General features: G+C 40.5%; 1 protein-coding gene across 2 annotated transcripts in view; it reads right to left on the reverse strand.

Moving 5' to 3' along the window:
* Positions 1-24262, reverse strand: part of phip (pleckstrin homology domain interacting protein) — a 206553-nt gene that overhangs the window by 101020 nt on the left and 81271 nt on the right. For both annotated transcript variants that reach the window (XM_072553357.1, XM_072553354.1), the window contains exons 9-10: positions 16599-16699; positions 5225-5295 (exon numbers count right to left, since the gene is read on the reverse strand). In XM_072553357.1, coding sequence (XP_072409458.1) covers positions 5225-5295; positions 16599-16699 — 172 coding nt within the window. The remainder of the gene's footprint in view (positions 1-5224; positions 5296-16598; positions 16700-24262) is intronic.

Here is a 24262-nt window from a genome sequence, read left to right on the forward strand (position 1 = left end):
AGCAATTGATAGTAGGGTTTTGTTCAGACTAGGTACTTTAACTATTATCTTGTAAAAAATTGTGAAAAGGCCTTCAGATACATAAGAGTTTATTATCAACAGAAAAAAAAACTATTTTGTATTGCAAAACGGCGAAGTTTAGATTTGATTTGGTGAACTGCTTTAATATTTTCCTTCATGATAAGCTCAGCCATTGTTTAGTTGTTTTAAAGTTTTGACAGATGTCTGAGCTTTCGGCTGATTTCAGGGATTTACTGAATTCAGCTTTGGAGCTTTGGAACTCCTTACTAAAATTCACTTTGGAAACCCTGGCCAAATTTGAAACCAACTAACAGATCCTGCTTGACACAGTTGTCAAGTCGATTGTGAACTTAGTCGTACTGACAGATTTATGACTTGCCAACAGAATTACTATTTTTGTTTTAAACACATATTGAAGTAACATATTTAGATTTGACAGATTTATGAATTTCTTAAAGACTTTTCCATATTAGTATGGGGCATTATTATTATAGAAGAATAATAATAGAAGGTTGGGAGGGGTTAGCAGGGTGAGATCAGATGAAAGGAGGGTTAAGGGCCCTCACAGCCATCTCCAGAACTGAGACCATGACTCACTGGCAGAAGCAGGCCTTTCCACATCCTGTGCCTTGTCATCAGCCTGCCTCTGTTTCCAACCTGGGCCTACTGCTCGAGTCAGAAGTCTTGACTCCAGTTCATGCTCACTTCTCCACTGGCAAAATAGCATGGGAAAGCACTATCAGGTCAGGAAGAAGAAGTGCGACTTCAGAAAATCCCCAAACTCCTGATTTCTGACTCTACCATGGAAATTCTGCCAAGGTATAGAATAGGAAACGGGACCAAAGTGTGACCCATTTGACTGACTTAATGTTACCCACCATCTTTGCCAAATCCCTCACTCCTTCAACTAACAGTTCAAAGTCCGTTTAAAAGTTTTCTTGAATCTTCCCCAAACTTCCTCTCAGTTTGTTGATGAAATGTAAAGGAAAAAAAACCAGAAAAATTAAGCATATCAAATGAGAAACAGAGAAACTAAAAATGATCATGCAAATGCAGCAAGCAATTGGAAAAATAAATGGTATTCTGTCCTTCAATGCAATGGGATTTAAAGCAAAGAAGATTTGGTGCAATTGTATGGATCATTGGTGATACTGTGCCTGAAATATTGTGTACAGCTTTAATCTTCATATCTAAGGAAGAATAAACTCGCAATAAAAGTTTACCAGATTAATCCTTGTGATGGCAGGATTATCTTATGAAGAGACAGAAGAAACTAGGCCTGCATTAGAAGTTTTGAGGAATGGGAGGTGATTTCAATGAAATTTGCACAATTCTGATTAGGATGTGAAAGGGTAGATATGGATAAGATATTTCCCTAGCTGGACAGTAGAATCAGAAATATGGTCTCAGGTACAGGCCGCTCAAGACCGATATGAGCCCCCAAGTTTCTTCACTTAGAGGGAGGTGAGAATTTGGAATTCTCTATCCAACAATAAGCAGTTCAGTACTTGAGAGAAAAAGGCAAAAGAGATTTTAAAAATTGATCAGTTTTGTTGCCTCGTAATGAGGTGTCCTGTGACAGGAAAAGACAGGGATATAGAGATTCTTTTCAGAAAGAAAGAACCACCCAGAAGGTAAATAGAGTTTAGGTTTCTGTCAGAGAAGACAGGTCTATAGTAGAAAAAGTGCTATTAACTGAGCAGTGTCCAAACAATGAGAGCTGAAGAGCTACCATGACTGGTTTACTGTTAGCAAGATAAAGCTTGAGGAACCGACGGCTGTGGAAGTAATGTGGGAGTCCACATTAAAAATAAATTTAGCCATACTGTCAGTTCATTTAAAGGACTTGTGGTGAGAAATTTGCTACACCATCAGGTGAATGCACAAATATTAAAAGAAACCAAGTGCAGCCACTAAAAAGAATTTAAATATAGAAAGGGGGGGACCCTTCACTGAGGTTTGAGTACATGTGAGATTGTTGTTGAGGATAAAAGGATTGAATGTTTATTTCTGATATTTGTTAACGACAACATTTCAATTAGTTCATCAATAGTGTAAAACAGTTTGGGACTTTTTTTCCTAATGTAATTGATAATGTCTTTTACTAAAAGTACATTGGTAGCCTCCTGTGAATATAGTAACCAAATTGCAAAAAGTAAAACTTAAGAGTCTATCAAGACAGGTTTCATTCTGGGATCAGACTTGTCCAGTTTTACCATCTGCTGGGATCACAACACAACAGCCAATTTCCATCCAAGTTCTTTGTAACCATATTAAAAATAAGAACAAAAGAAATGGTTTTAGCAAAACCAAAGCAGATGTCACCTACTGGTCCTGATAGACGTTTGCTCTTAAAAAAAACACAAAAAACTGTCAGTGAATAACATATAACTCTGCACAGCAGGTGTTTTCCATCTTCTATACAGAAGACATTAACAGCCTCAAAAAATTAACTACTGTCAACTCATTAATAGTGTTCAATATGCAAATGACCGAAGTAGAAATTGGTCCATAGATGCAACAGCACATTTTTCTGGAGGTGAGCCCAGAACACGTGCAAAAGATAAGGCTGTGACTTCCACAGCAACCTTCATCCAGAAGTGCCAAGTGGATGATCCACCTCAACCACCTCCAGTGGTTCCAGCATTACAGACGCCAGAGTTCAGCTAATTCAATTCACTCTGCATGATATCAAGAAATGTTTGAAGACACTGGATACTGCAAAGGCAATGGGCCCTGACAACATTCGGCAATAGCACTGAAGACTTGTGGTCCAGAATCTGCTGCTCCCTTAGCCAAGCTCTTCCAGTACAGTTATAACACTGGCATCTATCCGACAATGTGGAAAATTGCCCAGAAATGTTCTGGACATAAAAAGCAAGACAAATCCAACCCAGCCAACTGCTGCCCCATCAATCTACTCTTGACCATCAGTAAAGTGATGGATGGTGTCATCAACAGTGCCATCAAGCTGCACCTGCTCAGCAATAACCTGTTCAGTGATGCCCAGTTTGGATTCAGTCAGGGCCACTCAGCTCCTGACCTCTTTACAGCCTTGGTTCAAACATGGAAAAAAAGAGCTAAATTCCAGGGGTGGGGTGAGAGTGACAGCCCTTGGCATCAAGGCTGAATTCGACTGAGTTTGGCATCAAGGAGCCCTTGCAAAGCTGGAATCAATGGGAATCAAGGGACAAACTCTCTGTTGTTTGGAGATATACCTGACACATAGGAAGATGGTCATGGTTGTTGGGAGGTCAGTCATCTCAGCTCCAGGTCATCTCTGCAGGGGTTCCTCAGGGTAGTGTCCTAATCCAACCATCTTCAGCTGCTTCATCAATGACCTTCCCTCCATCATAAGGTCAGAAGTGGGGATGTTCACCAATGATTGCACCATATTCAGCACTATTCATGATTCCTCAGATACTGAAGCAGTCCAAATTCAAATACAACAAGATGGGGACAATATTCAGGCTTAGCTTGATGTGGCAAATAACATTCACGCCATACAAATGCCAAGCTAAGAGCATCACAAATAAGAGACAATGTAACCATGGCCCTTTAACATTCAATGGTGTTGCCATCACTGAATCCCCATCAACATCCTGGCGGTGACCAGAAACTCAACTGGACTCACCACATAAACACAGTGGTTACAAGAGAAAGTCAGTGGCGAGGAAGACTGAGACGTGTAATTCACCGCCTGACTCCCCAAAGCCTGTCCACCATCGACAAGGCACAAGTCAAGAGTGTGATGGAAGTTCCCCACTTGCCTGGATGAGCACATCTCCAACAATACTAAAGAAGCTTGACACCATCCAGGACAAAGCATCCACTCCCTCCACCAATGATGCTCAGTAGCAGCAGTGTGTACTATCTACAAGATGGAGTGCAGAAATTCACCAAACATCCTCAGTGAGCACCTTCCAATCCATGACCACTTCTAACTAGAAGGACAAGGGCATCTGATATATGGGAACACCATCACCTTCAAATTCCCTTCCACGCTACTCCCAAAATTGACTTGGAAACATATTGCCGTTCCTTCGCAGGCACTGGGTCAATATCCTGGAATTCCCTCCCTAATGGCATGGTCAGTCAACCAATAGATGGGAGACTGCAGCAGTTCAAGAAGGCAGCTCACTACCACCTTCTCAAGGGCAACACAAGGAAGAGGCTGATTAGGCTGAGGCTACTTTCCCTGGAGCTGAGGGGTGACATTGTAGAGGTTTATAAAATCACAAGGGGCATGGATACAGTGTATAGCCAAGGTCTTTTGCCCAGGGTGAGAGAGTTCAAAACTAGAGAGCATAGGTTTAAGGTGAGAGGGGAAAGATTTAAAAGGGACCCAAGGGACGACTTTGTCTTGCAGATGGTGGTAAGTGCTTGGAATGAGCTGCCAGAGAAAGAGGTGGAGGTTGGTACAATTACAACATTTAAAAGGCATCTGGATAGGTATATGAATAGGAAGAGTTTAAGAGGGATATGGGCCAAATGCTGGCAAATTGGCCTAGATTAAATTAGGATATCTATGAATGAGTTGGACCAAAGGGTGTGTTTCCATGCTGTACAGCTCTGTGACTCTGTAACGAGGGACGGACAATAAATGCTGGCCCAGCCAGGAATTGTCCACGTCCCACAAATCAATACATTTTAAAAACCAAAAGGGGAAGAAATAACAAAAACACTGTAACAACATGTATTTATGTAGTACCTTCAACAAAATGAAACATTTAGAGGTTCATCGGAACATAAGAACACAGGTAGCCACTCTGTACCTCAAGTCTGTTCCACCATCCAATGAGATCATGGCTAATCAATGTCCTAATTCCACATACCTGCCCGTGGCCCATTTCCCTTAGTGCTTTTTGCTTGATCAAAGGTTATCTATCTCAGATTCAAAATTCACAACTCCTCATCTCTGAATATTCCATAAAACTAATTGCATTATCTTCAGCAACAAAATAAAAATTAAACGACTGAACCATTCACCTGAAACCAAGCACCATTCTATAGTTTCTAGAAAAAAGTTACCAAAACAGCTTAAATTATCTAGAGTCAGAACACTATTAAAACATGTATTTTTTTTTAATTAAGGTTTTTTTTTTAATTATGAGATTAGGATCTGAGGATTTAGAGTAAAAGGAAAACCCTTTAGAATGGAAATGAGGAGAAACTTCTTCAGCCCGAGAATGGTGGCACTTACCAGCACTGAAAGAAGAACAGATCATTTGAACCCCTGGCCTTGGTCGCTCAGTAAATTTAATTGGCCGATGGCTGTATTAAAAACATTAATAAAAATTTAGAATAATTGCGTTCTTACCAACTTACCTAATACATAACTCTAATAAGTAACACATTTTCCATTTACTTTGAAAAGCACTACCCTCTTCCTCAACCTGATGTTTAATATTATTCAAAGTGAAATTTGGCAATGGGAACAATAACTAACATTGGTTTTCAAAAGAATTCTCATGTCAGTCAATGACAAATTTATAAAAAATTAATCACTAAGACTATATTAATTAATAGGCTAATGAAGTAGCACTTTGAAGCTAATGTCAGAACAGTCTGGTAGTACAATACCTGAAAGAAAAAAATAAGTTTGATATACAGTCCTTAAAAATGTCTTGATAAAATATAGATATGAAATTAAATGCTTGAAAATACAATATAAAAAGAAACTGCCCATTTGGAAGCAAGAGAATTTTATGTATTGCCCATAAAGCAATTGTAGAAGAACAAACAGAACACTTATCTATCACATACTGTAACAATACAGGACCGCAATTCTTGTAGGTTTGAACAATCGACGAATATTGTCTGATGTACTCCCAAAACAAATATTTTATGTAAATTAATCGACTGAACAAGTACATTTTTACCACCTCCAACTCAAAGGAATTCTGATTAAAATGTTAGATCAATGTTCTAACATCCAACAATACGAACACAGTATTAGGCGAAAGTGAGGACTACAGATACTACAGAGTTGAGTGGTGCTGGAAAAGCACAGCAAGTTAGGCAGCATCCAACAAGCAAGAGAATTGATATTTCGGGCAAAAACCCTTCATCCTCTCGGATTACAGTATGAGCAGAACCTAGTCCGTGAGATCATTTTTCAACAGGAAAACAACACTAAATGGCAAGTTGTTTAATGATGGATGTTACTTTAGGCAAAGCACTCCCTGTCAAGTATGGATTGAGAAACTGCTTCTCCACATATGAAAGTCCTTTTAGTTGTTAACGAGATGATACTGGAGTTATTAGACAATGTTCTGCTGTTTGTTAACATTGTAATACAAATCTGTTCCGCTATAATGTGCATTTCTTCAATGTAAATTGTCTATAACTCAATTGAAGAATTCAAACCATTATCTGTAGAACATGAACTTTCGTTACCTGTATTGGCTATAATGTGATTCTGGTCCCATTGGTTTAAATTGTGCTGCTATTATACCATATCCTTGTAATGCGGGATCGCACAGGAACAGAATTATTGCGTTATTATCAAAGCGGACTGTAGATAATTTTGAGAACTTTGTTATAGAGTCAGAGAGATGTACAGCATGGAAACACACCCTTTGGTCCAACCTGTCCGTGCCGACCAGATATCCCAACCCAATCTAGTCCCACCTGCCAGCACCCAGCCCATATCCCTCCAAACCCTTCCTATTCATATACCCATCCAAATGCCTCTTAAATGTTGCAATTGTACCAGCCTCCACCACAACCTCTAGCAGCTCCTTCCATACACATACCACCCTCTGCGTGAAAACGTTGCCCCTTAGGTCTCTTTTATATCTTTCCCCTCTCACCCTAAACCTATGCCCTCTAGTTCTGGACTCCCCGACACCAGAGAAAAGACTTTGTCTATTTACCCTATTCATGCCCCTCATAATTTTGTAAACCTCTATAAGGTCACCCCTCATTCTCCGACGCTCCAGGGAAAACAGCCCCAGCCTGTTCAGCCTCTCCCTATAGCTCAAATCCTCCAACCCTGGCAACATCCTTGTAAATTTTTTCTGAACCCTTTCAAGTTTCACAACATCTTTCCGATAGGAAGGAGAGCAGAATTGCATGCAATATTCCAATAGTGGCCTAACCAATGTCCTATACAGCTGCAACATGACCTCTAAACTCCTGTACTCAATACTCTGACCGATAAGGGAAAGCATACCAAACGCCTTCTTCACTATCCTATCTACCTGCAACTCCACTTTCAAGGAGCTATGAACCTGCACTCCAAGGTCTCTTTGTTCAGCAACATTCCCTAGGACCTTACCATTAAGTGTATAAGACCTGCTAAGATTTGCTTTCCCAAAATCGAAATTAAACTCCATCTGCCACTCCTCAGCCCATTGACTCATCTGATCAAGATCCTGTTGTAATCTGAGGTAACCCTCTTCGCTGTCCACTACACCTCCAATTTTGGTGTCATCTGCAAACTTACTAACTGTACCTCTTACGCTCGCATCCTGTCTGGTTAGCAATGCAGAGTAATGTCAACATTGTGGGTTCAATTTCCAGGTTACCATTTCTTCTCAACCTCACCCCTCAGGTGTGGGGTGACCCTGAGTCAGGCAGATTTCTGAATACTTGGAATTGCATGGCAAAATTGGACAAAGTCAGCATGGGTTCATCAAGGGGAGGCTAGGCCTGAATAGAATATTTTGAGGAGGTAATGAGAATGTTAGACCATGGAGAGTCAATGGATGTTATCTATCTGGACTTCCAGAAGGCCTTTGATAAGGTGCCACACTGGAGACTGCTGAGTAAGATAAGGGACCACAGTGTCCGAGGCAAAGTTCTAGCATGGATAAAAGATTGGCTGTATGGCAAAAAGCAGAGAGTGGGGATAAAAGGTCCTTCTCAGGATGTAAGCAAAAGACTAGTGGTGTTCGACAAGGGTGAGTGTTGGGACCACAAATTACCACTTGATACATTAACAATCTAGATGAAGGCACTGAGAGCATTATGGCTTCGTTTGCAAATGATACAAAAATAGGTGGAGGGGCAGACAGTATTGAGGAGGTATGGAGGATGCAGAAAGATTTAGACAGGGGAGGAAGTGCACAAAGAAGTGGCAATATTGGTACAGTAGAGGTATACAATGTGGGAAAGTGTTAAGTCATGCACTTTGTTTGGAACAATAGGGGCATGGACTATTTATTAAAATGGGAGAAAATTCAGAAATCTGAAGTGCAAAGGGACTTGGGAGTCCTAGTCCAGGTTTGTCTTAAGGTTAACTTGCAGGTTGAGTCAATAGTTAGGAAGGCAAATACAATGTTGTCATTTGTCTCGAGAGGACTGGAATATAAAAGCAGGGATGTACTTCTGAGGCTTTAAAAGGTTCTGGTCAGACCACATATAGAGTATTGTGAGCAATTTTGGGCACCATACCTCAGGAAGGATATACTGGCCCTAGAGCGGGTCCAGAGCAGGTTTATGAGAATGATCCCAGGAACAAAAGACTCAACATTTGAGGAACGTTTGAGGACTCAGTTTCCTCAATGGGGTTTAGAAGGATGAGGGGGATCTAATTCAAACTTATAGAATTATGAATGGCCTGGACAGAGTGGATGTTGGGAAGACGTTTCCATTGGCAGAAGAGACTCTGACGCGAGGGTACAGCCTGAGAGTAAAGGGAAGACACTTTAGAACGGAGAAAAGGAGAAACTTCTTTCACCAGAGAGTGGTGAATCTCTGGAATTCATTGCCACAGAAGGTTGAGAGGGCCAGGTCATTGAGTGTGTTTAAAACAGAGATAGATAAGGTCTTGATTGCCAAAAGGATCAAAAGTTACAGGAGGAAGCAGGAAAATGGGGTTGAGAAAATTATCAGCTATAATTGAATGGCGGAGCAGATTGAATGAGCTGAATGGCCTAATTTCTGCTGCTGTCTTATAGTCTTATGATCTCTAATGAGAGAGCAGCCTATTGTCAAGTAAGACTATGATGACTATAATATTATTATATTGTACAACAAACTTCGTTGCTTTACTAATAGGTGACACTAATTTGCAGAGTAAATGAGCAAATGGAAACACAACTTTAAATGTCAGACAGTACACACACACACACACACACACACACACACACACACACACACAGACACATGTGTATAAACACAGAAGAACACACAGTCTGTTTGGAAATCATACTCTAAATTGATTTACAACAGAAGCAAAGACAAATGGCAGCATGGTCCCTGCACTAGGATTGATACCCATTCGACAGCTACACAATTGATAAAGAGCTAGGTCCATGAATCACTCTCTTTGCATCATTACATTAATTTGCTTCACATCACAGCAATGATGCACTGAGCTAACTAAGCACATTTAATGATTTAGAGCAGGAGGCAGTTAATTCAATGTCATATTGAATAACCCAAGGAAAAATAGCAAGTATTTAGTTGACAAATTAATCAAATTTATGCAAACTGTATACTGTTGTAGCAGTGCTTTCCTAAAACATAACAGATCTTTGGGACACTGACTCACATTATGAAATTCTGAAAAAGACAGTAACATTGGAATTTGGATAGTCAGCTCCATGCGTAAGCAAACATTCAGAGGCATTCAAATGTAAATCAACAAATAGATGGGTGCCTCTATTCTCTTTGCAAAGATTATAAACATGGTCAACAGCGGTTTGAACAGGTAATTAATAAAAAGATCAATTTCTTTAGGCATCTCATCAGCTTATTAGCAGGTATGGCTTTAAAGGCTTGGATTTTTGTAACAGATAAATTTAAAAATTAAAACCTAGAAGCATGGCATTCCAACCAGAACTCTATCAACAAACTTGGTTCCCATTTACCACCCTCGAGAAAAAGAACAGGAAATGACATCATTATAGGAAATTACATCACCAACCCATGGAAATCCATACATATAAATAGAAAGCAGGAAACACTAGCAGTGCTTCGTCCGGAGGCTCACTGAAGGTGTTACCTAGTATGGTGATGAAACGTCAGAAAATGAACCTTCCAGCCTCGAGCAAACCTACATTCAGAACCTCAACCTGAGCAACAAATCTTCTCAAAACTCTCTAACTAAAGATCAAATAATCTGTCTCAATTAAACATGTGAAAATTGACCATCCATAATTTCTAATATATTTGTCCATCAAAACTGACTGTCATATTTGATGGGGCAGAGATAACTAACCAAACTTTCTTAATTGGACTGTAAAATTCAAACAAAAATGTGAGTTTTCAGTGACATTTAGAATACTGTAGGTTGTTCAATAAACCTCTCTCAGTGCCAAGTTAGACAAAGGCAGTCAGCCCCAAACAGCCAATTAGGCCAGAGAATACTTTAGACAAAACAGAAATCAACCAAATCAAATATTCAAAAGGAGTGCCAGAAAATACAGTCAAAGAAGTCTCAAAATGGTCTGGAGAATCAATTCAGGCCAGAAAGGGAAAACATGTAGAGTTTTAAGAGTTGAATCGTAAATTTCAGTATTCAAGCAATATGTGTTTACTGGTAAACTGAACTAACGTCATCAGATGAAGAATAAATCCACAAGGATGACTATTAGGATTGTGGCATATTATCACAGTTTGAGAAAGCAAATGATGTATTTTGAAACTGAGATCGGTTGCACAGGCAGAAGGAATGCAGCAGGTAATTCAGGAACATCCAAATCACATGCAATGTTGAACCATAAACTCATTAAAATCTATAACATCTTAACTACTGATGAGATATTGCAATGTGTCAAATTACACCCATATCTTAAGTATTTTTACTATACTTATAATGTTAGTGTTTATAAACTAATGTTGTAGAAACTAATGTTGAACTAAGTGTCTACCATAATTTCAATACATTACAGCAATGCTTGTTGTACAAACTTAGATGTTGATTAATTAGTATAGTGACTAACTCTCTTCAAATAGATTTTATCTATGTTGACAGTCTCAGAACCCACCAGTGGATATTAAAAATTTCAAACCAGCCAAACTCTCATTTCATAGGTCTTTGACAAACTTGGAAAACTTCTAACCTGGTCTGTATTCATGAATTAGGAATGGTGGCTTTGAGCCCTTTTGAACAATTGCAGTCTTTGAGAGTTAGGTACACCCACAGTGCTGCTGGAAGCGAGTCCAGGATTTTGACCCAGTGACAGTAAAGGAACAGTGATATTGTTACAAGTTAGGATGATGAGTGGCTTGGAGGTGAGCTTGCAGGTGATGGCATCTCCTGCCTTTGCCCTTCTAAATGGTGCAGGTCATGGTTTTGGAAGCAGCTGTTGAAGGAACCTTAGCGAGTTGTTGCGTTGCATCCCACAGACGGTACACACTGCTGACACTATGCATTGGTGGTGAAAGGAGAGAATGTTGAAGGTGGTGCATGAGGTACCAATCAAGCAAGCTGCACTGTCCTGGATCGTGTCAAATGTTGTTGAAGCTTCATTTAACCAGCCAAGTGGAGGGGTATTTCAGCACAGTCTTCTCTTATGCACTATACATGGTTGTCAGACTTTAGGGAGTGAGTTACTCACCACAGCATTTCCAGCCTGTTCTTGTAGCCACAGTACTTGTATGGTTCATCCAGTTCAGTCTCTGATCAAAGGTAACCTCCAGTGTTTTGACAGCAAAGATTTAGCAATGGTAATGCCATTTATATTTAACATTACTTTAAATTATTGATTTTATTCTCCCATTTAAGATGGAGATGAGAAGGATTTTTCCTCTCAAAAGATCACAAGACATTGGAAATCTCTCTCTTAAACAATAGTGGAGGCAGGGTCATAGAATACATTTCAGACAAATGCACATAGATTCTCAACTATCAAGGGAGCAAAAGTTATCATGAATGTCAGGAATGTAGACCTGAGACCACAATCAAATTAGCCATGTTCCTTTGAAGGGCAAAGGAAGCTAGAGATTGCTCACCTCCAAGCCACTCATCATCCTAACTTGTAACAATATCACTGTTCCTTCACTCTCACTGAGTCAAAATCCTGGATTCACTTCCAGCAGCACTGTGGATGTAGCTAATTCCCAAAGACTGCAATTTTTCAAGAAGGCTCAAAGCCACCATTCCTACAGGCTAGAATAATCTTGTCTTGTTCCCAATTCATATTTTCACATACGTATTGCATGTATGTAGAATGTCATGGGGAGATGATTAAAGTCACTCTTGTTGGAAAGTAATGACATATACGTAGTGCAAGCAGTAAGGTGGACTGGATGCCTTCAGGAACAAAGGGACAGGATGCTGGAATGGCAGCAGCTTCCATTTAAAGAAGTGTGAAATGAGGCATGAAACCATAGAGAATATACTCAAGCAAAATGACACTAAAGGGTGAGGAGGAACAGAGACTTGGAGGTTCAAGCCAATAAAAGCCTTCAAAATAAATGCAATGTAAAAGAGGAACATTGAATTGGTTTTACAAAAAGTAGGATATACGTAAGCATCAAGATTAGAATTTTTTCCCCCAAACATTAGTCACAGTTGTACTACTGTGTGCAGGTTTGGCCACCCTATTGCAGAAGGGACATTAAAATCAGAAAAGTACACTCTTCAAGGATAAGAAACTATGACAAAAATTTTAAAACTAAATTATTTCTACTGGTACAGAGAAGGCCAAGCAGAGATTAAATTAAGGTTTTTAAATTTATTAAGTGTGAAAGAAAAATTTTTTTTTAAACAGTTGGACAATTGTAATGAACAGGTTAAGCATGGGAAAAAGAAGGGGAGGTTAGATTCATTTAGATGGTTGTAGCAAGAGCAGCACAGATATAGTGAACTAAGCAGCATCCTTCTGAGATGTAAACCTTAGGAAACTACTCAAGGATACTTTAATTCAAATAAAGATACCTTAGAGACTTGGGAATTGACTTGGTTGAGAATGGAAATGCTTTCCTTTCCTGCTCATTTAACAAGGTTATGCTATCCTTGACTTTCTTTTTCCAGAGAGGTTGTGAAAGCAACAATTCAGAAAAGTCTGGCTTTGGATGGGATTTAGGGCCAATTTGATTTTTGCTAACAGATACTGCCTCAGGAAAAGGCTTTCAAGTTTTTATAAAAACTACTTGTACAACGCAAAGGGTGTGGCCAGTTCTCCCAGTTCAGCTTTTCTCTGGTTTTGGCAAATTCTGGCTGTTCACAGAAAGCAGTCAGGCAGTTTTGATGCTGCTGATTCAAGAGACAGCTACATAGAAGAGGGTGTTCCATGCTGCCACCTCTCTCTGTGACATCTCTCCTATAAGACCCCATCTTTGATTTTACCTCTTGTGCCAAGGGGGATTATGGGGATTGTTACAGGTATTTGGAACAGCATCATTACGTTGGGATAATCTGTTGGGTTTTCGGATAGGTTAAGTTATTTTGTATTCCGTTCTCTTTTGTTTGTGTTTCATTCAGTAATCTTGTAAATAAATTCTATTTTGTTTCAAACTAAGTGGTTTGACCAGCTGCATCCCTCCTGGAATATCCGCGATATTCCTAGTTGAAACAACTAGCAAAGTTAGGGTCTGGGCTACCTTCTTGAAATGTTTTGAAGGGGTCTGGGCCTGGTCCACAACAAAACTTTCTCTCCAAGTGCAGATGCTCATCATTTTGGTCTTTACAAAATGTGCAGACTTGAGATATCTTTTTGACTGATTTGCAATATTTTAACTCAAATTTAATCAGAAATTCATGAGTCTACTTGAAATTTATCCCTATACCACTAACCACTTTAACATTAATATTTCATACCATTAACTTCCATTTGTGAAGTATTATCAGTGTCATTGTGAGAATATAACGGGACAAGAATATCAGCAAACAACAGAATTAGAATGATGACACACCATTCATGAGAACAAAAGCTCTATATCAGAGTTGGAATCTCACTCAGCTGCCTTTGAATTTGTACTATGGGACGTACTTGCGGTGGAAGGTAGGCATTTCTCATTCATTTTCTTTTTGGAAGCACCACTCTGAGACTCTTACATTTACAATTTCCATTTACATGTACATCCATTCTTTGGGAGAAATAGTGCATTCAAGCAGCTTGAAAAAATGACAAGAACATGATGAAGAGCTGCTAATTTGTACCCCTGTGTGAATGCGTAGTCCTTTATAAAAAAAGGTAACCAAATAAACAAACATTTGCATAATTATCACCCTCAGAAAGGAAATCAAATTGTGTTTTTCCTCTTTATGAATAAGGACAGGATGTACTTTTGTTCAAAGTATTCCCTCTTTAACAGAATAAAATAATACTCATTCAACAGTCCTTTGACTTTATTTTTGAATTTTATTGCAAATTACCCAATATATGTGATTTCCTCAGCTCAGCCACTTCTAAAGTAGACTACAAATCCATTCAAAGGGATATTAATTGCTGCCCACCAGTCCCACTAGTTTTTTTTAAAGGAAAGAGGTATAGTAGCATAATAATTCCGACCCTGGATAACACTCCAAAAAGCCTTCACTACTGGTTCAAAGATTAAAATTTCAAATTGCAGCATATCACTGACGAACTAAAATCTGAAATAAAATATTATCTGATTGTTGTAAAATTCTCTGATTCATTAATGTCCTTTAAGGGAAGGAAAATCTGCCATTCTTAACTTGACTCCAGACCTACAGCAATGTGGTTACCTCTTAATTGTGCTATGAAATAGGGTAAAAACAATGACTGCAGATGCTGGAAACCAGATTCTGGATTAGTGGTGCTGGAAGAGCACAGCAGTTCAGGCAGCATCCAAGGAGCTTTGAAATCGACGTTTCAGGCAAAAGCCCTTCATCAGGAATAAAGGCAGTGAGCCTGAAGCGTGGAGAGATAAGCTAGAGGAGGGTGGGTGTGGGGAGAAAGTAGCATACAGTACAATAGGTGAGTGGGGGAGGGGATGAAGGTGATAGGTCAAGGAGGAGAGGGTGGAGTGGATAGGTGGTAAAGGAGATAGGCAGGTAGGACAAGTCATGGGGACAGTGCTGAGCTGGAAGTTTGGAACTAGGGTGAGGTGGGGAAGGGGAAATGAGGAAACTGTTGAAGTCCACATTGATGCCCTGGGGTTGAAGTGTTCCGAGGCGGAAGATGAAGCGTTCTTCCTCCAGGCGTCTGGTGGTGAGGGAGCGGCGGTGAAGGAGGCCCAGGACCTCCATGTCCTCGGCAGAGTGGGAGGGGGAGTTGAAATGTTGGACCACGGGGCAGTGTGGTTGATTGGTGCGGGTGTTGTGGAGATGTTCCCTAAAGTGCTCTGCTAGGAGGCACCCAGTCTCCCCAATGTAGAGGAGACCGTATCGGGAGCAACAATACAATAAATGATATTAGTGGATGTGCAAGTAAAACTCTGATGGATGTCGAAGGCTCCTTTAGGGCCTTGGATAGAGGTGAGGGAGGAAGTGTGGGAGCAGGTTTTACAGTTCCTGCGGTGGCAGGGGAAAATGCCAAGATGGGAGGGTGGGTTGTAGGGGGGCGTGGACCTGATCAGGTAGTCACGGAGGGAACGGTCTTTGCGGAATTCGGAAAGGAGTGGGGAGGGAAATATATTCCTGGTGGTGGGGTCTGTTTGGAGGTGGCGGAAATGTCGGCGGATGATTTGGTTTATGCGAAGGTTGGTAGGGTGGAAGGTGAGCACCAGGGGCATTCTGTCCTTGTTACGGTTGGAGGGGCGGGGTCTGAGGGCGGAGGTGCGGGATGTAGATGAGATGCATTTAGGACATCTTTAACCATGTGGGAAGGGAAATTGCGGTCTCTAAAGAAGGAGGCCATCTGGTGTGTTCTATGGTGGAACTGGTCCTCCTGGGAGCAGATCCAGCGGAGGCGGAGGAATTGGGAATACGGGATGGCACTTTTGCAAGAAGTAGGGTGGGAAGAGGTGTAATCCAGGTAGCTGTGGGAGTCGGTGGGTTTGTAAAAAATGTCAGTGTCAAGTCGGTCGTCATTAATGGAGATGGAGAGGTCCAGGAAGGGGAAGGAGGTGTCAGAGATGGTCCAGGTAAATTTAAGGTCAGGGTGGAATGTATTGGTGAAGTTGATGAATTGCTCAACCTCCTCACCGGAGCACGAGGTGGCGCCAATGCAGTCATCAATGTAGCGGAGGAAGAGGTGGGGAGTGGTCCTGGTGTAATTACGGAAGATCAACTGCTCTACGTAGCCAACAAAGAGACAGGCATAGCTGGGACCCATACATGTGCCCATGGCTATCCCTTTGGTCTGGAGGAAGTGGGAGGATTCAAAGGAGAAATTGTTAAGGGTGAGGACCAGTTCGGCCAAACCTGTTTTCAAAAGGTCAGCTCATCAGTACCTTCCCAAGGGGTAGTTAAGCATTGTCAATAAAAGTCTGAACTTACCAATGACACGCACATTCCCTGAACAAGTGAAGAACATTGAAATTGAATTTCTCAAATGAAAAGGCATCCTGTGTTTTTTTTAAATGAAATTGCTCAATTCACATTAGAATAATTCAATAATTATAACAACAAGAACAACTTTAAAATAATGCATGAAATCAATTTCATTAAGTTTGGCAGAACTCAAGACACTGAATAAATTAAATTCCAAAATATTTAACAACAATCAAGCACATAACATAATTTGCCTTAAAAGTATAGCTCATTAACTTACCTAAATTTGTACATGCCAGCATCCCACTGCCAGAAGCAAACTGTACCATCTGCCCCTGTGGAAGACAGGAACCTCAAAGATCCAGTGCACATTGGTGAAAACTGAAAATTAACAACATTAAAATGTTAGTACTGGGTAACATACTAGAGCACATTCTATTGTCAAAATATGTTCTGAACATCAACAGAAACATCTGGTAGCTACAGGTAATTATGTGGACCAGCTAATAAGGCAGCTCAGTTTCTGACTAGCTGCCCAACAATGATTCAGCGGCAGTCATTTTCAGGCACTTACAGTTTACAATATTCTGACTAATAATACAACTAATGATTGGAGATGCAGGGAGGAAGTGTTGTGACCAGCGATGGTGTGAATAAATAAATCATTTTACACTACACTGAATTGAGAGTTAAGGACAGTCCAAATTACTTGTGAAGATTACAGTGGAACACCACAAATGGCCCAGTATTAAGTTCGGAAGTATTTTAAAAGAAAACTCCGCCAGGTCCAACTTCGACAATTCCCACCCAATGAATCCACTCTTAAACATTGGCAAAGTCATGGAAGGGGTTATCAATGTGCTATCAAATGGCACCTGCAACAAAATAACCTTCTCACTGACACTCAGTTTCTATCACTCGGCTACTAAATCTCATTATAGCCTTGGTTCAAGCAAGGCCAAGTGTTGAACTGAGGTGAGGTGAGAGTGACTGCCCTTGACATTAAGGCAACATGTGGCAGTAGGATACCAAGAACCCTCAGCAAAGCTAGGCTGCACTGTGGAAACTTCACTACTTGTAGTCACACCTAGCACAAACAGCAATGTTTGTGGCTGTTGGAAGTCAACCATCTCAACTCTATGACACCACTGCAGGAGGTCCTCAGGCTAAACCATCTTTCAGTTCTTCCCTAATGATCTCCAACAGAGGTCAGAAATGAGATGTTCACTGAAGACTGAACAGTCTTCACAAATTCATGACTCCTCAGATACTGAAGTTTGGGCTAATATGTGGCAAGGAACATTCGAGCCCCAAAAATGCCAAGCAATGATCATGTACAAAAAGTGAGAATCTAACCATCAGCCCCTGACAATCAAAGGCATTGCCACCTTTGAATCTCCTAATATCAGCATTCTGGGGTTACCTTTGACCTGAAACAGAGCTAGACCAGCATATAAATACTGTGGTTACAAGAGCAGATCAGAGGCTAGAAATTTAATGGTAAGTAACACACTTCCATCTCCCGTGCCTGTTTAACATCTATAAGGCACGTCACCAGTGTGATGGAATACTCCCATTTGCCTGGGTGAGTGCTGTTCCAACTAAACACAAGAAGCTTGTCACCATCCTGGACAAAGCAAGACTTGACTGGCACCACATCCACCACCTGTACATTTACTCTCTTCACCAGTGAAACACAGTGGCTGCAGTGTGTTCCATCTGAGGTGCACTGCTGCAACTCACCAAGTTCCTCTGACAGCACCTTCCAAACCACCTCAAAGGATAAGGAAAGTAGATACATGGAAACATCACTATTCGCATATTTGTGATACCAAGAAACATCCAGATAAGGGGAGGTGAGGGCCAACACAATACAGTAGTAGAAGTATTCCAAAGCAGAATAAAATTAATTTGAGGGATGTTAAAACATGGTAGCACAGCTCAGTAAAGTGGAACTTTTGGGCTGTGGGATGTCATGGACTCTATAAATATCCTGACGACCACAAGTCCAAGGAATGTTATCAGCTGGACCTGGATAGGTCTGACCCACCATGAAGGAGTCTGCAATCAGTGAATACAACGTTCTAAAATCTTCATCCATTAAGAAATGCCAGGCTGGATTTGGTAGTGTCAATTACATCATTATTCAAAACGAAATACAACTTGAAGAACGGGATGTCATCAGAGAACTCCTATACTAACTCTGTCTCTTTTTGACTGCCTGGTGGTCACACATTCGCACACTCCATGCATTTTAAGTTGTGAGAAAACCACATCTATAAATATGCTACTCACTTATGTCTCAGCTTCTCACAGGTGCATAAATGGTTATCCAGAATAGAGTGCCAAGCAATGACCAGGTCTAACAAGAGAAAATCTAACCATCACCACATCACATTGAATGGCATTACCATTACTGAAGTTACTACTATCAACAACCGAGGATTGCCATTAACCAGAAACCGATCTGGACTAACAATAGAAATACTGTGGCTATGAAAGCAAGTCCGAGACTTGGCATCCTGCATCAGGTGGCTCACCTCTGAAATACCCAAAGCTTGTCCATAAATAATAAATACAAGAATATTTAGGAGGAACCATTGCCAGGCACTGAAACATTAGTAATCATTTCCAACAGCAGTTAAGAATAGTTATGTTGTCTTTTTCCAGAAGACCTTAAAATGTAGGAATAGAATTGATCCATTCAGCCCATCAAATCTGCTCTGCTATTCAATCATGGCTGATGTTTCTCAAGCCAGTCTCCTGCTCTCTTCCTGGATACCTTAGCAATCAATAACCTATCTCTGTCTTAAATGCACTCAATGACTTGGCCTCCACAGCCATCTGGAGCAATGAGTTCCACAGATTAAACACCCTCTGGCTGAAGAAATTCCTCCTCATCTTAGTTCTAAACATTTGGCCCTTCATTCTTGATGCTGTGACCTCAAGTTCTAGTCTCTCCCACGACTAGAAAAATCTTACAGACACTGCTTTGAATTAAATAGCAGATTTCAGACTGTTGCCTCTGATCCTTTTCTAAGATGGTTCTGTTTTTAATGCAGCCATTTGCTGTAATCTAGAATGAACTTGCTGAGTGGTGGAAACAGATTCAATAGTAACATTTGAAAGGGAATTGTCTGACTCTGAGAAAATGTAGAACAGCATGAGGGGACCAAATCTCTTCCTTCCTTACTGTATCATTCTATTAATATTTATTAATTTTAAAATCTAATAATACCTGGAGCAAGTGAAATATCCATTACTTATTTAATGAGGCATTCACAGTTTTACTGTGCATTTAGACATACATAAGATTAATTAAATACTCAATTTAAGTGCCAAAATAAAACAAAACAGACAACCTAGAACAGTACAGCACAGGCATAGGCCCTAGAGCTCACAAAGTTGTGTCAAACATGACACCAAATGAAACTAATCCTTTCTGCCTGCCTTTGGTCCATATCCCTCCATTCCTCATATATCCATGTGCTTAACTAAAAGTCCTTTAAACGCCACTATCTTATCAGCCTCCACCACTAACCCATGTAGCGTGTTCCAGACTCCTACCACTCTGTGTAAAGAAAACTTGTCCCTCACACCACCTTTGAACTTTGCCCTCTCACCTTAAATGCATGCCCCGTTGTCTTAGACATTTCAGAGATTATGACTGTCAACCCTATCTATGCTTCTCATAATTTTATAGACTTCTATCAAGTGTTCCTTCAGCCTCTGCCGCTCCAGAAAAACAACCCAAGTTTTTTCTAGGCTCTCCTTACAGCTCATACCCGCATCATTCTAGTAAACCTCTTCTGCACCCTCTCGAAAGCCTTCACATCCTGCCAGTCGTGTGGTAACCAGAACAGAACGCAACACTCTTAAGCGTGGCCGAACCAAAGTCTTATAAAGCTGTAACTTGACATCCTGACTTTTATACTCAATTCCCCAACCAATAAAGGAAAGTCTGCAAGCATTCTTTACCACCCTATCGATTTGTGGGGCCACATTCGGGGAGCTATGGACTTGAACCCCATGATCCCTATGTACATCAATGCTGTTCAGGTCCTGCCTTTAAATGTATACTTTTCCTTAACATTTGATTTCCTAAAGTGCATACGTACTCTGATACGTACGCCATCTGCCATTTCTCCACCCATATGTGCAACTGTTCTATATCCTGCTGTATCCTTTGACAACCTGCTACACTATCACATTCCACCAATCTTTGTGTCATCTGCAAACTTACTAAACTACCCATTTTCATCCAAGTCATTCATATAAATCACAAACAGCAGAGGTCCTAATATGAATGTGTGCAGGACCTACAGCCTGAAAAACACACCTTTTAACCACTACCCTCTGCCTTCAATAGGCAAGCCAGTTCTGAATCCAAGCAACCAAGTTACTGTGGATCCCATGCATCTTACGTTTCTTTTTGAGCCTATCATGAGGGACCTAATCAAAAGCCATATTAAAATCCCTGCAGAAATATCCACTGCTCTACCCTCAGTCTTAGTCACCTCCTCAAAAAATTCAATCAAGAAAGACATGACCTGTCCCACATAAAGCCTTACTGGCTGTCCCCAATTAGGCCAGATTTTTAAATGTGTATAAACCCTATCCCCAAGAATTCTCTCAAACAGCTTCCCTATCACCAATGTGAGACTCACCGGTCTATAGCTTTCTGGATTATCCTCATTTCCCTTCTTGAACAGAGGAACATTAGTGACTCACCAATCCTCCAGAGCCGCTCTAATCATGAGGACACAATGATCTTAGTCAAGGATCCAGCAATCTCCTCTCTTGCCTCTCTTAATAACCTGGAATAGATGCCATTGGGCCCTGGGACTTAGCCACATTAATGCTCTTCAACAGACACAACATTACTTCTTTATTGATCTCAAGATGTTCCACACTAATCACACTATCCTCCATATCCTTCTCCTCGGTGAATACCGAAGCAAAGTCAGATTTAGGATCTCACTTACATTCTCTGCCTCCAAGCACAAGTTCCCTCCTTTATCCTCGTATAGTCCTATCTCTTCCCTCGCTATCACCTTGGCATTCTGGCATATAAAATCCTTGTGAATACAAAAAATTAGTTCTGTACAGTTTTAAAATGACTCCAAGTGTGCTTCCTTCTCCCAAGTCCTCTGTAGCACTAAAATATGCTTTAAACATTCAATATTAACAGCAATAGGGTAACAGCATTGTGTTTAAAAAGCAGCCTGTTTTAAAGAAAACATCCAGCATTTATAGCAGAACATGTATTATAATTAGTCATGAATTAGAAAATCTGGGATCTACATTAATCCTATTCTATCCCATGACTGGTCATCATTGTTATCATCAGTAATCACTCGCGAAGGAATATGATTGTCCACCATTCCATGTCACTTGTCATGAGTTCTATGGACCTTGTGTGACTGATGAGTTCAATCCTTGAGCTCTAACTCTGACCACATATTTGGCAGGTGTTTCTGGAATAAAGAATCAACCAATGGCCTTTGAATCACGGACATTCCTTTCTCTAGTTCCTTTTCAGTATTTTGTCTTGCCAACGGGTGTTCAAGAATTGCGTCCCTTCAAACAGTTTCTTTCTCCACGTCAGTTTCTTCTGACTGAGAGTCTCTTACACCTTAACATCTATGCGGCATTTCTTGACAGAAGACTTCAGGGAGTCTCAAACATTTCCTTTGACCTCGCTTGACGAACTCCAGGATGCTGATGACAATGTCAACTCTGCTCTCTTGGAAGAGAATCTTCAAGCCTCACTTAACACCTTTGCAGAAGCATACCGAATTTCTTGAGTCAGCTTCAACCTCGAGATGATTGATGGGTAGGACGCAGCCATATTAAAGATTAAAAATTGCACAATAAAACCAGCATTCTTGCTAGTTGCATGGCATGCATTTGTCCCATCTTGGAGAGACAAGATACTTCATTACAAGTTTTAAATCAGGTTCCTACAGGACACTGGAAATCTGATTTAAATCTACATTTGCGGCTGTTTCCCAGTGCTCAGGCAACTTCTGCAGTTTGATGTCAAATAAAATGCTATTTACAGCACTCCTTTGTGGGGGGTGGGGGGGGGGGAAGAGTCTGGAGGAACAGCAGTGCTCTCCTGACCACCACCATCACACCAACATGCCAACAATACTGCCCCTTTGTGCAAACACATCCTTGTGGCTACAATTGGTTGACTGCCCCCGAACTTATGATCTCAAACCTCCTGCCTGAACCATTGCCAGTCCACCTCCATTTCCATCTCAACCCTCCATATTTTGCTCCCTTTCTTCCAATTGCTAGACCAACAAATGCTTTCCTTATTCTTTGCTATTTCGCTCCCTCTCAGTTGCCAGTCAACATATCCCCAGTGATTCCCAGCAGAGGATGTCTGCAGCTGGATTTCCCAGCTGGGCAGCCTTTCAAGCGGCTCTAAGGGGAACAAAATGGTGATGAGATCTTGCTGTTGAATTTGGCAGCATTCCCATATCCCCGGGATTTCCAGACTTTTTCCATCACCCTCTATGTAAGCTCAGAGTGACTGACTCTGTCTCTTGCTCACAGATGGCCCCAGAACACTTTCCTTTTCATTTCAGAATTTCAGCACTTGCAATGTGCTTTGATTTATTTAAAATTTCAGTCAGGACTAAATTTATTTTTAAAATGTTTATAGCTTGTCAACTTAGTGTTCTGGTATCAACTTTTAGATGGCAGAATCAATAACAGTTGAATCAAATCAATCAGAAAGTAATTGAGATTACTAAAAATATTTGATTTCACATTCATAGAATTACAGAGTTATTTATTGCGTGGGTAAAATTTGTCTCAACAATCTACAAGGAAGGCACACTAACAAAGTGGAACAAAATGCTCTTAACTCAGAAAATACATTCCTTTTCTGCAAACAGTAAACATTATAATCAAATTGAATGAGTAAGAACGCTTGTTACTGTTTCAAATACATTGAAATCTAGGAATTCTATGACCTTCAGTTTCATTTTTTTTTCTATCAGTAGGAACACAGAATGCACATTAACATTTTTATTATATCTGCTAAAAGAAATGCACTTTGTCGAAACATTTGCAGTTTTCCCATTAATGTCAAACAGCTCTTGCAGAATTTGCTGTCATCAGTCAAAAATGCTGCTAGGCAAACATTCCATAGCAGTTAGTAGCCTTTAACCAGGCAAGCAAAAATATTCACTAATTTTTACAATGTAAAGATTAATTCACAAAACTTGTTGTTAGAAATTATGTATTCTGATCATGTACCAATATTCATCATTGAAATTAGCCTTTTAACAGTGCTAACAAATGCCCACAACTTATCTGAACAAATTACAATAAGACAAATGATTTGGATGTGAGCATAAGAGGTATAGTTAGTAAGTTTGCAGATGACACCAAAATTGGAGGTGTAGTGGACAGCGAAGAGGGTTACCTCAGATTTCAACAGGATCTTGATCAGATGAGTCAATGGGCTGAGGAGTGGCAGATGGAGTTTAATTTCGATTTTGGGAAAGCAAATCTTAGCAGGTCTTATACACTTAATGGTAAGGTCCTAGGGAATGTTGCTGAACAAAGAGACCTTGGAGTGCAGGTTCATAGCTCCTTGAAAGTGGAGTTGCAGGTAGATAGGATAGTGAAGAAGGCGTTTGGTATGCTTTCCCTTATCGGTCAGAGTATTGAGTACAGGAGTTGAGAGATCATGTTGCAGCTGTATAGGACATTGGTTAGGCCACTATTGGAATATTGCGTGCAATTCTGCTCTCCTTCCTATCGGAAAGATGTTGTGAAACTTGAAAGGGTTCAGAAAAAATTTACAAGGATGTTGCCAGGGTTGGAGGATTTGAGCTATAGGGAGAGGCTGAACAGGCTGGGGCTGTTTTCCCTGGAGTGTTGGAGGCTGAGGGGTGACCTTATAGAGGTTTACAAAACTAC

The sequence above is a fragment of the Chiloscyllium punctatum genome, chromosome 3 (genome assembly GCF_047496795.1).
Source record: "Chiloscyllium punctatum isolate Juve2018m chromosome 3, sChiPun1.3, whole genome shotgun sequence".
Lineage (NCBI taxonomy): Eukaryota > Metazoa > Chordata > Chondrichthyes > Orectolobiformes > Hemiscylliidae > Chiloscyllium > Chiloscyllium punctatum.